This window comes from Tursiops truncatus, chromosome 20 (genome assembly GCF_011762595.2).
Source record: "Tursiops truncatus isolate mTurTru1 chromosome 20, mTurTru1.mat.Y, whole genome shotgun sequence".
Classification (NCBI taxonomy): domain Eukaryota; kingdom Metazoa; phylum Chordata; class Mammalia; order Artiodactyla; family Delphinidae; genus Tursiops; species Tursiops truncatus.
The window spans coordinates 14,139,440-14,152,493 of NC_047053.1; the positions used below are offsets into that span (position 1 = coordinate 14,139,440).

The 13,054-nt window shown below is 53.2% G+C and overlaps 1 protein-coding gene across 3 annotated transcripts; it reads left to right on the forward strand.

The window, feature by feature from the left end:
- Positions 1-1,399: 1,399 nt before the first annotated feature.
- TRARG1 (trafficking regulator of GLUT4 (SLC2A4) 1) lies at positions 1,400-12,741 on the forward strand. 3 transcript variants are annotated; one of them, XM_073798180.1, is made up of 4 exons: positions 1,400-1,786; positions 10,618-10,750; positions 11,182-11,373; positions 12,231-12,741. In XM_073798180.1, exons 1-3 carry the CDS (start codon positions 1,400-1,402, stop codon positions 11,352-11,354), a joined length of 693 nt encoding a protein of 230 aa, XP_073654281.1. In that variant the 3' UTR covers positions 11,355-11,373; positions 12,231-12,741. The 3 variants fall into 3 exon arrangements, with proteins under 3 accessions (XP_073654281.1, XP_073654282.1, XP_073654283.1); XM_073798181.1 differs by having other exon boundaries at positions 11,182-11,259; XM_073798182.1 differs by lacking the exon at positions 11,182-11,373.
- The last annotated feature ends 313 nt before the right edge of the window (positions 12,742-13,054 follow it).

Here is a 13,054-nt window from a genome sequence, read left to right on the forward strand (position 1 = left end):
ATGCCCTCCCCCAAACCACACACAGACACACACACACACACCCTGGTGGTTCTAGGTCACCTTATAAAACAATGTAAGGAGAGAGATCGGGGACATAGAAAGAGATGCAGACAATAGAGAAGGTGGCAGAAACGGAGGGAGGAGACATGAGAGAACAAAGAGACAGAGGACAGGCAGCCAGAACCCGGGCCCTTCAAGTCGGCATCTGCGCTAAGGAGCTCCTGAAACGGGATCTTTGCTGGCTTTTTTTTTTTTTTTTTTTTTTTTTTTTTTTTTGCGGTACGCAGGCCTCTCACTGCTGTGGCCTCTCACGCTGCGGAGCACAGGCTCTGGACGTGCAGGCCCAGCCGCTCCGCGGCACGTGGGATCCTCCCGGACCGGGGCACGAACCTGTGTCCCCCACATCAGCAGGTGGACTCCCAACCACTGCGCCACCAGGGAAGCCCCTTTGCTGGCTTTTTAAAAGCACCTTAGAAAAGCTCTAATGGCCATGAGATGGGGCCAACACTCCTCCCTAATAGCCCCTCTGCCCCACTCCTTGGTGAGCTGCTCATACACCCATTCAGAGGGTCCAGGCAGAATCCAGGGGCCACACTAGTAGTAGCCCCCCCGGAGCTAGGAGCCAGGCTCTGGCCTGGATGCCTCTGGGCGTTGGAGGTCAGGGTCGAGGTGGGATGCAGTAGGTCCAGGGGCCAGCGTTTCCCAACAGATAGCAGAAGCGGGAGCCTGCCCCAGTAGAGGAGCAGCAGAGGGCTCAGTCTCCCGTGACAGTTGAAGACACACCCATTTGGACCCACTCTGTCTTTCTTCCCCATCCAGAGCCCCCACTCAGAAGAGCAGGTCCTGGGTCAGTAGTGGAAGCCAGAGGCTGGCCCAAGTCCCCCTGGGCTGGGCTGGGCTGGGCTGGGCTGGGGCAGAGGCAGAATGCTGCTGGGTGGTTCTCTGGGGAGAGAGGAATTGAAAAGCATCTCTGAGGAGGGCAGGGAGGGAGGGAGGGAGGCTGGGTGATGCACACACACACACACACACCCTCCCCGACTTAGTCTAAGCCTCACTCCGGAGAACAGCAATCTTCTCTCTGCTCTTCGAGCTGCTTTCTGTTGCTTCCCCGCCCATCTGTGCTGTCAGCAGCATCGGCAAAGTTGGCCTCAAACTTGAATGGAGCTGAAGGCTCCAGCTTCCCGGAGCTCCATGGGGCAGTAGGCCGGCCTGAGACTCTGAACTCAGCTGGCCCGGAGAGGCTGACCCTCCCAGCCCCCAGCTGGCCCTTGCTCTCCTGGGTGACACGTCTGCCCCTGACCTGTAGGCCCTGAGTCTGGGCTGAGGAATGGTGTGTTGAGGTCCCTCTGGAGCCCCTCGTCCCGGCCTGGAGCTGGAGCAGCCCAAGGCCCAGGCCAGCATGGCCCACCCCGGGCAGCCTCAGTTTTCCCCGGCGCAGGAGCCAGGCACCGTCTCACCCCTGGACCTGCCGGAGATGGAGAAACTCCTCACCAAGGTCGGGGGCCAGGATGACAAGCCCCTGAAGCTGTCCAAGTCCCCCTCGGGGGCGCTGGACCTGGAGCAGGGCTGCCACAGCCTGCCCTTCAAGGTGGTATCCGAGGGGCACCGGGAGGCCTCGCTCCCCCAGGCATCCTCCCGGGCCAGCTCGAGGCGGGCATCCTCCATTGCCACCACCTCCTATACCCGGGACAGAGAAGTTCCCAAAGATTACCTCGTCCTTGCCATCACCTCCTGCTTCTGCCCCATCTGGCCCCTCAACCTCATCCCCCTCATCTTTTCCATTATGGTAAGTGCTACTCTTTGTTCCAGGGCAGGGGCTGGGCCTGGGGTCAGCAGCCACGCTTCCCTGCAGGCACCAGTCTCCCTGCCTGGGAGGTAGAGAAAAGAGCTGGGTGCCGGGGGCTTGGAGGAAGATTCCCCTTCTCAGCTGGTCTATTACTCCCCCTTGGAGAGGGGTCCAGGGGCCTGGAGATCTTCTGTTTGCTGTCCTTCATCTCTGCTCCTGGACATCACAGCTTGACTTTGCACACATCCCTGCTGGGAAGGGGATTCCAGAGAGCCACCTGGAGCTAAATTCTGCACAGAAATACAGCCAAGTTGGGGGTCTTGCCTTTGCAGGGGTCGGGGGCGTTGTCCCAAGGAGTCATTCCTGAGTGGGGCTGTGAATCAGCAGAGGTTGCACCTGGCATGGGGTCCCAGGGCCCCATGTTCTCAGGAGGGGAGCCAGGCACCCTCCCCCCCCCGGAGTTCTGTCAGCCTCTGGTAGTTCTGGTTTCCAAGATCAGGCAGTGGCTTCCCTGCCATGGACTGAGGGCTCCGGGGCCCGGCTGCCCCAGGGCTGCTCCTCTGGGGGTAACTTCTCGCTGGGGCCCTCTGGGCCTCGCCTTTGCACCGATTTCAGCATGTCTTCAGGGTGGGGGGGCCTGGGCCAAGGGTGGGAACACACGTGTGTCAGAGGGCATGGCTGGCCTGGCCAGGGAGGGGCATGGGGGCTAGTCCTTGCTTCCCACGCACTCATGCTCTAGGGTTTTGAGTAAATTACCTTAGATCAGCTCCAATCCAAGTCATCTGGATAGAGCTACTTACAGAGGAGCCACAGAAAATGTTGGTACGTGTTGGCAAGTGACTTCTGCGGTCCAGGAGATTGTGAGAGAGAGACACGGAGAGAGGCTGGCAGGGAATGACTTTCAGAATGAGGTTAGCAGCAGGGGACAGTACACTGAGAGGGGAGACACTGTCTGCTTCCCCTCTGGAGTGACTCCCCTGCTGAGTCATCATCATCGAGCCCCCAGGAGCTGTGGTCATTCCTGCTGCCCACTCTCCTCTGAGAAACCCCCTATTTCCTCATACGTCTCTATCCACTTCACCGAGGCCCAGTCTCCAGCCAGGGGGGCCTTCCCCAACCCCCACCAAATCCAGCACCACCTGCCAGGGCTTTAGGGGACACCGGTAGGGACTTGGTGTGGGCAGAAGAGCCAGGGCTGGGCCAGGCCTTTGAGGAACTTCCTGTGCTGCCTGTTGCTCTTGGAGGCAGCTGGGGGCAGAGCCGGGCCACAGGGGTGCACCCGGTGGCTGTGGGCAGGGCCAACCTCTTGGTTACAGGGAGAAGCCCCAGGAGGAGAGACAGGCTTTGCAGAGGGAATCCACACAAGGACCCAGGAGAAAACGTTCGCTAGAATCCATCTCCTGCTGGGGGTGGCAGGGTGTGAGCTGGGTAGGAGCTGCCTTTGTCAAGGGAAACCTGGGCCCAAGGCTGTGAGACCACCGAACCCACCCCCAGTGCATTTCTACATCCTTCTCAGGTTCTTGAGTCAGGTCTGATGGTCACCGGGCCTGGGGCAGGGAATACAGTGCTAAACCAGATGCCATCACCAATCCCCACGAGCCTCCCGATCAGTGGGGAGAAACTTGTAAACAGACCCTTACAACACATTGCAAGAAGCACCCACGCTAGACAAAACCACAGGGTATTCTGTGGCCTTGGGCAAGTCGCTCAAACATCTTTTGTCCTCAGTATTCCCATCTGCAAAATGGGTGTCAGCATAACACCTAAATTATAGAGTTGTGTGAGGGTGAAATGAGATGAGCCATACAAAGTGCTAAGGCACCCAGCACATAGTAAGAGCTATCACGTGATGGTAGTAATTAGGTGAGTGTCTCCCTGGCGGGGATGGGAAGCCATCACATTTGTTGGTTTTTTTTTGGCCGCGCCACACAACATATGGGATCTTAGTTCCCTGACCAGGGATCGAACTTGTGCCCCCTGCATTGGAAGCATGGCGTCTTAACCACTGGACCACCAGGGAAGTCCTGTTTGTTGTTTTTCTTAGAGCTTTGAAATATAATTCACATATCATACAATTCACCCATCTAAAGTGTACAATTCAATGATTTTTAGTATATTCACAGACAAGCGCAACTATAACCACAGTCAACTTTAGAACATTTTCCTCACCTCCAAAACATTTTCCTCACCTCCAGGGCCTTTTTTCTTCCCCATCCCTCCCAAACCTGAGCAATCACCCATCTTCTTTCTGTCTCCATGGTTTTGCCTCTTCTGGACATTTTATAAGCAGACATACCTCGTTTTATTGTGCTTTGCCGCTATTGCATTTTTTGCAAATTGAAGGTTTGTGGCAACCCTGCATCGAGCAAGTCTATCGCCGCCTTTTTTTTTTTCCAACAGCATTTGCTCACTTTGTGTCTCTGGGTCACATTTTGTTAATTCTCGAAATATGTCAAACGTTTTCATTATTATTTGTCATGGTGACCTGTGATCAGTGATCTTTGATGTTACTAATGCAAAGAGATCACAACTTGCTGAGCAATGATGATTAGTATTTTTTAGCAATAAAGTGTTTAAAAATTAAGGTATGTACATTGCTTTTTTAGATACAGTGTTACTGCACACTTACTAGACTACAGGAAGGTATAAACGTAACTTTTATATACACAGGGAATCCAAAACATTTGTGTGAGTCACTTTTTTGTGATATTCACTTTTCTAGTTCATAGGACACCCCCATGCCCTGGGGAGGGAGGGGTCAGTTATTTATCTAGAGCTGAAATACTTAGTGCCACTCAAACAGTAGCAGGGGTGAAGGAGAGACAGAGAGTATGGAAAGAGAGTTAAGTCTCCATGCTGGTGTCTCCAGGTCCTGGCAACAGACTTCAGAGCTCCTCATCTGAAGTCTTCCCACTGGTTACCAAGTGAAGGATCAAGCCCTTGACCCCAGGGGAGAAGGAGACCCACAGCCCTGACAGCCTGGCTAGAGCTCACTGTCTGCAGAGCATGCCCTAATATGAGGCTGACAGAGTCTAGCTAATTGTTCCCATTTACCAGATGAGGCAACTGAGGCATGTAAAACAGTGCCTTGCCCATGGTCACACAATTGGCAAGAGGCACATCACCTGGATACTGAATCCAGTGTTCTCTTCATGGCCCCACCCTGTATCTACCTCTGGGACAAGGATGGTGTGTCCCTCCCAGGAAAGGCAAACCTTTTAGGCATTTATGCAGGGAGAGAATAATTCTACTTCCTTCCCTCTTTTTCTCCCCCACCTCCCAGTAGCCTCCTCTCCACCACCCACTCACTCCATCAGTGGAAGACTAATGGACCAGCAGTGTCCTTCCCACTGTAGCTCTGACAGGGGCCTGCTGGAACCAGGGCTGGGATCAGGGGCTCTACCTCAGGAGCTGTGATCACAGATGTCCAGGCCCAGGCCTGCTCAGCACCGCAGCTTCCTGTGAGCTTCCTGGGGTGGCCAGGGCAAGGTTGGCTTCATCCATTTTACCCCTGGGTCAGGATGAGAAATGGCCATGCTCCCCGATCCAGCAAGATCTCCTGTCAGTGAGGGATGCTGGGCCCCAGGCAGTGGGCCTTCAGTTGTTGATAAAAGAAGCATCAGATAGACTTGGGTGTGTATCCCATCTCTAGCCCTTTTAAGTCACATGACCATGTCCAAATCATTCAACCTCCTTCCTTAGCTCCAGTCTCCTCATCTATAAGATGTGTAATAAAACCACCTACCTCACAGGGCTGTTGGGAGGATTAAATGAACTAACGTGTGTGCCAAAGCCTGGAACATAGTAAATGCTTAATAAATGGAAGTGGTTGCTATTATTATTAATACTAAACGAAACTGCAATGTCAGCGGACAGGACAAACCCCCAGTGAACAGGCATTTCTGGCTTTTAGCAATTTGGATCTAATGGAGTCTCACCCCTCATTACAGCCTTGGGAAAGGGAGGCGGCCCTGTCTGTGGTTTGGGTTGCAGCCTCTGAGCAGTCCCTTCTCTGTAGGTTGTTCCTACAGCATGTGGGAGCGACGCAGAGACCCAGAGTGGCTTCAACGCTTCCTTACTCAGGCATTTTCAACAACTTAATTATTTAACTGATGTGTTGCAGGCTCATTCTCATTCATTTATGATTTATCCATTCACTCAACAAGAGTGCTAAGCCCTGACCAGGGCTGACGGTCAGCTGGTATGTAGGCATATGGCTTAAGATATTGACATCTTTTTTTCTCTTTTTTTTGGCCATACCTCGTGGCTTGTGGGATCTTAGTTCCCCAATCAGGGATCGAACCTGGGCCCTTGCAGTGAGAGCACGGAGTCCTAACCACCAGACCACCAGGGAAGCCTCTTGACATGCTCCTGAATAAGCTGGTAAACAGCTGCGGTCTCAAGCCCCTATGTCTTGCCAATCCGTCCCATCCACCACTGCAGCTGCCCTGACTCCTTCCCCAGGATCCTCCACCACCCATCCCCTCTCTCCAGCAACAGGGGGGTTAAACTGTAGTCAGGGCATTTCAGAAACAATTGTGTCTATGCAGAGACAGTGCTGGGAAGCACATGGAGAAGCACATCCTTTTGCCTTGACCTACTGGGAGATGCTTGATCTCTGTGGAAGGGCCAATAACTGATCAGCCCTGGCACATCTTGTCAGTTCTCCTGAGACCTGCTAGGCCTTGGCCTGAGCCTCATGGGTGGAGAAAGCTCGTTCCTGAGAAGCTCTGTTGCCACCCTCCTCTGGCTGGTTTCAGCCTCTAGCAGCTCCCATCAGCATCCTTCTCACCCTATCCTCTCCCCAACCCCGCCTTGTCCTTTCCCCACACTCAAACTTTTTTCAATATCTTTCCTCACTGATCTATTAACCTGAATTCATTTTCTCACTCACCATTCCCACAGTCATTGCAATCACAAATGATCTATTAATTCAGTCATTACAACCATTACTGCAATTATTATTAGTTGCCTTCAACTTGAGCCATTTGGTGTAAGAGGAAGTTGATGTCACTAACGGGGACGCAGAGCAGCTGGTAATTTACTCATAAAAAGAAATGAAGGGTTTTCCTCCATCCCTGGAAACAAGGGATGGATCTTTCATTTGGAAACTAATTGGGGAGGGGGGTACTTCAGAAATGAGTGCCAGCTAGCAGTGGACAACTTCTCATGTAAGATTAGGGCTCTATTCTTAGAGGCAGTTACTATCCCTCCTTTCTACAGATTGGAAAACTAAAATTTACAGAATAGTTGTGAGGTTTACATTGCATAGAGTGTATAAAGTGTCTGACACAACAAAGAAGCCACAACCAGGTCTGCCCTGTCCCATGCAGCCATTCCCACTGTGTCTCCTTCAGTGGCGTCCCTCAGGCTTGAAGGAACAAGCACGACCTTCCATCAATCCAAGGATGCGTGGATTGATGGCTCTGCGGATAAATAAGTGAGACTGGGCTCAGTATAACTGAAAAAAATTCTCTCTCCCTCTCACCTTTCTTCCTCACCTCTCATACCCAAGAAACTACCTGTGTGCCTCTCTCCATGGCCCTGAATCATTACTGCACAGACATTTTCTGGAAAATGGGGGGCAGGACTCATCTTAAACCCTCTGCCCCTCCCCCTGATGCTATATTTACAGCTGAGAATGAGTCCTGGATAATGATTCAAGGTAACCCCAGGATTTCTGAAGCTGAAATTCCTGGAAATCCCAGCAGTCTTTCTGTATGTTGCTCCCTCTTCCTCCCAATGTTGCCTCGGTGTTGATGTCCTGAGTTTGGTGACCTGAGCTTGCCGTCCATTAGAGCATTTTATCCTCTACCACTCCTACGAGGCAGGGATTGTTATTAGGCCATTTTACAGATGAGGAGATGCAGCTGGAATACAGAACACCAGGCAGGTGTGGTGAGAGAAGCAACTGGAGAAATGGAGAAAGGCCAGATCAAGAAGGGCCCCAACTGTCACGAAACGGAATCTGGATTTTGTCCTGTAGGCACTGGGGAGCCTACAACTGGGTGAGACAAATAGAGGATTTCTTCAAGACAGGAGAGAAAAAGATCTAGTCAAGAAGGAGAGGGTGAAAAAAAAAAAAAAAGGAGAGTGTGAAAAGACCAAGGAGTGATTGGTGCCCCAATGTCCCTGGGCAGCAGAGAGAGGCTGAGGTCTAGACTTGAGCTTGCATAGTTCCTGGCACAAGGTAAATGTTCAAATAATGCTAGGGATTATGACCATTCCAGTGGGGGTGGAGGAATCTCAGTGGGCTTCACAGAGGAGGTGGCATTGGAGCCAGCTGTTGAAGAATAGAGAGGATTTGGACTTGAGGTGTTATGGGGGAGCAGGAATGTGGGCGGGAGAAATAGCACGAGCAAAGGCAAGTGGAAGTCGGTGCTCATACCCTGAGCAGTTCAGATCGGCTAGACCCAGAGGTTGTGGAAGAGAATGGCAGAGGGTAAAACCAGGAAATGCAAAGCGAACCTGAGTTTGGACTCTGTTCTGCAGACAGTGGGGGGCCGTGGAGGATGCTGGACAAGAGTGATTGCCTCAGCCATCATCATCTCTCTGAGACTTTGCCTCAGCTCCTGGCTCTCCTGTGATCCCCCACTACAGTCAGGGGGGTCTTTGGGAAACCTGCATCCAATCATACCATCCTCTGCCCCATCCTTCCATCTTCACTGGCTCTCACTGTTCTGGGATAAGGACCGACCTCCTTGCTGTATGGGCAGAGCCTTACCTGGCCTGGCCCTGCCCGCCTCTGCAGCCTCCTCTTCCTCACTGTCTCAGCCCCGGCTGCACTGGCCTTTGTCAAGTTCCCGCCTGCTTCCTTCAGTCAATAACGATTTATTGAACATCTACGTATTTGCCACGTAGGGACTCCCTCTGGGCCTTTGCACATGCTGTTCTCTCTGCGCAGAACACTTCTTCCATTTGAAAAGAAAGCTATTTAATTCTTACTCATCTCTCCTATCTCAGTCCAGATGTCCTCCCTTCAGGATGTGTTCCCTGACTCTCTCCTTTTATAAACTCTCATAGTACCAGGTACCTCTCCTTCGGAACGCTACCCACACTTGCAATTTTGCTTTTATTTGTGTGGTCACAATGGAGGCCAGCCTCCCCCCAAGGCTGTAAGCTCCATGAGCATAAGAACCGGGGCTCTCTTGTACACCGCTGCACCCCAGGGTCTTAGCACCATGCCTGGCATGAATATCTATAGGGTGAAATGGTGGTGTGGGGAGTAGAATGGAGAGGAAAAGAGCTTGGAGCCAGGGGGACCTTCAGGAGGCTCTTGTCATGGCTTGAGTGAGAAGTGGCCCCTGGAACTAGGCCAAGTGCAGCGAAGCTAGAGAGGAGAGTTGCAATGGAATTGACTAGGAGAGGAAACTAATTAGTAGAGTAGGATGGGAGGGGAGTTATGACCCAGTGGGAGGACACTCCAGGCTGTTGCCAATAATTGGGGCTTGAGCACGTGGAAGGCGGAGTGCAAGGCAAGGAGCAGATCTGGGAAGTAGGAAGCTGTGGTTTGGGGCAAAGTGAGTGAGGTCACACTGGGGCAGGCAGCTGGCACTGGCCTGGAAGGAGCTTGGCACAGGGAACCACGGGGTGGAGGTGGGGAATCAGAATTCTGAGAGATGAAGACAGGACCCAGGAGACGGGGGGTGCCCCAATGAAGAGAACAGGGGGGAGGTGTCACTTCTGTGAACTTCAGCGTCTTTAAAAATGGGCAACACTGCCAACCTCATAGAATGATTCTGAGGCTAAATGAGACCACTTAGGCATAGTCGTCAGTAAGCTGCCCGGCACAAAGTAAGGGCTCAATACATCTTTGTCATCATCGTCACCATCATCGTCAAGGTACTTGATGGTTCCATGCTGAACTCAGGAGCCTCCAATAACCAGAACATAAATAACCAAATAAATGGCCTGAGGTCTTGTAAGTCGTCACACCTAGTAGACTCCTGCCTGTGCCTGTTCTATCAATAGAAGTCCAAGTTCTAGAGCTGGAGGAATCTGGAGGTCCCAGGCCAGCCTGGGCAGTGGTGAGGGGGGAGAAGCTTGGGACACACCTCCTACTGCTTCCCCCCAGACCCCTCATGATCCTATCTGTCCCTATGTCCTCTGTCCATCCCCATACTAACCCACCTGATTTCACCCAATTCAATAGGGCCAAGAGAAGCCGAGCTCACTGAGAAGGAGTGAAATATCAGATAGGGGCCCCTGTGAAGCCATACATGGCTCCGCCCCAGCCCCAGCCTTCCTGGTTCAAACCCCAAATGCCTCGCCTTTCTGGTGTGATCTGGGAAGTGGACTTGGTTGAACAAGGATGTGGTTCCTGGGTGGGATATAGGGAGAGGGAGGGCCAGTGATTTCTTTCCTTTTATGGCAAGAGGGGGCTCACAGAGCAAAAGAGGCAGGTATGGCAGGCCATAGAAAAAGCCACAGGGGCTGCCTTAGTGCAGCTGTAGGAATGAGCCTTGGGCTGGGGTCCGCGGGGGCCTGGCTTATCTCTCCTGCCAGCTCAGCATGGCCTGGACCTGGTCCACCCTCCCAGGCCCTCGGTCTCCACTATACCACCCTGCCCGTCACTGTCCTGAGATAACACCCTGCATTGCTTGGTCATGCTTCCAGCTGTCCCCTGCCAGCGAGGGGCAGGCTTAGTTACGGGTCTCCTCAAGAGGTCTGGCCACTGGAGTCCTGAAGGAGCCCCCTGCCGCTCCCCTATGGAGGCTGCTGGAGTGTGGGCCGCAGTGGGGACCGGGTGTGTTCCAGGGGCTCAGTAAGGGGCCCCCTCCAAGGCTGCCAAGGACAGCCTTCCTGAGGTCTCTGCCACCTTCTCTCTGCAGTCTCGAAGTAGCATGCAACAGGGAGACCTGGACGGGGCCCGGAGGCTGGGCCGCCTGGCCGGCATGCTCAGCGTCACCTTCATCATCCTGGGGGTCGTCATCATCATCGTGGCCGTGGCTGTCAACTTTGCAGGTGAGGCCCAGCCGCACTCCAGCTTCCTCAGTGAGGACTGTGGAAGGCTGTGGCCCAGCGCCCTGGGACAGGGGTGCTGGTGGGGAGAAGGGTAAGAGCACGTGTGGGCCACAGCCTTTCCCTCTCACTCAAGGAAAGCAACCCAGTCCCCTGCAGGGACTGGCTGAGTGGGGTTGGCTTTCTGACTTTCTAATGCCTGGAGAATAGATCACTAGGAAAGGGCGTGGGAAGAGCACGTGCCCAGGAGTCAGAGGCCACGAGCTCTAGTCTCAGCTCTGATGGTCCTGGGTCCCGCACCAGGGTCTGCCTGGGTTGAGTCTCGGGGTTTTCACGTCAAAAGCGGTAGGAAGAAGCCTCCAGCACAGAGGCTTTTGTGAGCATCACCTGAGATGATGCATGTGACTCTGCTTTGTAAACTGGGGGCCTGCCAGACAGCATCCCTGATGAGACAGCCAGGACCTACTGGAAGTCAACCATGCACGTGCTGGAAGTCAGGAAGCAACACTTCTGTGAGTGCCCAAAGGTGGCCCAGGGAAGTTATCCAAGCAGGATGACCATTTTCAAAGGTGACACTCAGCTGCTCACAGAGCCCAGGCAGCTTTGAGAATTTCTGGGCTATGCAGGTCAGTGTTGTCCATTTCCCTCTCGTCACACACTCACATTGGGAGCCTCCAAGCATCTCTGCCCCTTTGGTGATCAACGTAAGCTGTTCCCCTAAAGACCTTGCCCCTCAATGTGTGCTCCATGGGCCAGCAGCCGTGGCTGCTGACACCAGGAAAGGGTTGGAAATACAGAATCTCAGGCTCCACCCAGACCCACTGAATCAGAATCTGCATTTTAATAAGATTCCCAGCCCAATCGTTAGAGTTTGGGAGGCACTGATCTGGAATACAGAGTTTTCAACTTGGGGTAGAAAGCCTGGGATTCAGCCGTGGGGTCATGGGGAACCTTGGCCTCGTAGGAGAGGGAAGAGTTAAGGTCTGTAATCAGTCTGCCTGGGCTCAAAAGGCAGGTCCTCCATTTCATCTGTCTGAGCGGAAGCATGTTCCATAATCTCTGAGTTGGACAGGTGTGCAGGTGCCTGAGAAGCAGGAACCCACTAGCCCAGGGTATGAACCTCAGTATCACCTTCCGACGTCTCAGTCTCTTTGTTCTGCTGCTGCTTGTCGCCTTAGCCATGACTCTTTCAATGGCAAGTGACAACCACTGGACTCAAATTGGCAAAGGGGACTGTTTGGTTTTCACTAAAATATTCAAGCAGCGATGGTTCTAGCCTCAGGGGTCCACGCGCCTACCTCCGAACCAACCACCAAGGCCCCGGTCCTGTCCTTGGCAGGAGCTCACTTCCACTGGGAGCCCCCAGCCAACTCACCCCGGTACCATTTCCCGCTAGGAAACAAAGACTCAAATCCTCAAAAAAGGGACCGGAAGACCCTATGTTCTGAGCTCTGTTCTACCATACCTGTTCTTTTCTTTACAGTTCAGAAGAAATAAACCTAACTAGGGGGCTGTGCTAGCAGAAGCAGGCCCCCACCCGCTGGAAAGCTCCACACCCACATGCCCCATGTACCTCGGAGGACAGGATGGTGACTGCCAAGTGCCCACCTGTCCCCCAGCTCCAAAAGTACAAACTTGGAGGGAAACCCCCAAGTCACCCCATTGCCAGCCCACATCAAATGGGAAAGCAAGAGGAAGAAAGGAAGGGAGGAAATGAAATTGACTGTGAAACCAGTGAATACTGTGGTTTAATCTCAGATGCACGTCCCGGCAGTTTAACCCCAGGGTTCTGGCTGGTTTCTCACCCCCACGATTTCCTGGGACCTGCCAAGCAGCACATACAGCCAGAGTGAGAAGAAACCAGCCCCACAAGCAAGACTACAGCGGGGAGAGAGGTAGCACAGTCCCTGCGTGTCTGACGACCGGGAGAAAAGACGCGGGCCTTTATTATCTTTTGTATTTTTCTTGAGGCAGGATAAAAAAGACTGTTTGCATGCCTTGTGCCACGTGCCTGCTGCGATCCCAGCCAGTACCCTGAGCTCAGAGGCCAAGCTTCTGCTCAGCACATGCCCTGGAACCCCTCGGACACACAGGATGTGCAGCTGCTCTGGAAAGAGGCAACAGCCATACTTCAATCCTACATCCATCACAGGGTGCAGGCACCGAGCGGAATGTTGGTGGAGACAGAAACGGGGACAGCATGACCCATAGACCTCTTCCCAGACCTTTCAGCCTCACGAGCATCTCGGCTGAGAAGTCTGGTGTCAGAGCATCTGCCAGGCTGACGCAGTCTGCCTCTAGTCCCTA

Excerpts from the sequence above, each read along its gene's own strand:
- TRARG1 (XM_073798180.1), top strand. The coding sequence starts at position 1,400 with ATGGCCCACCCCGGGCAGCCTCAGTTTTCCCCGGCGCAGGAGCCAGGC. Across the intron at positions 1,787-10,617 it reads CCCTCATCTTTTCCATTATG|TCTCGAAGTAGCATGCAACA; the intron begins GTAAGTGCTACT and ends TTCTCTCTGCAG. Across the intron at positions 10,751-11,181 it reads CGTGGCTGTCAACTTTGCAG|ACAGCATCCCTGATGAGACA; the intron begins GTGAGGCCCAGC and ends GGGGCCTGCCAG.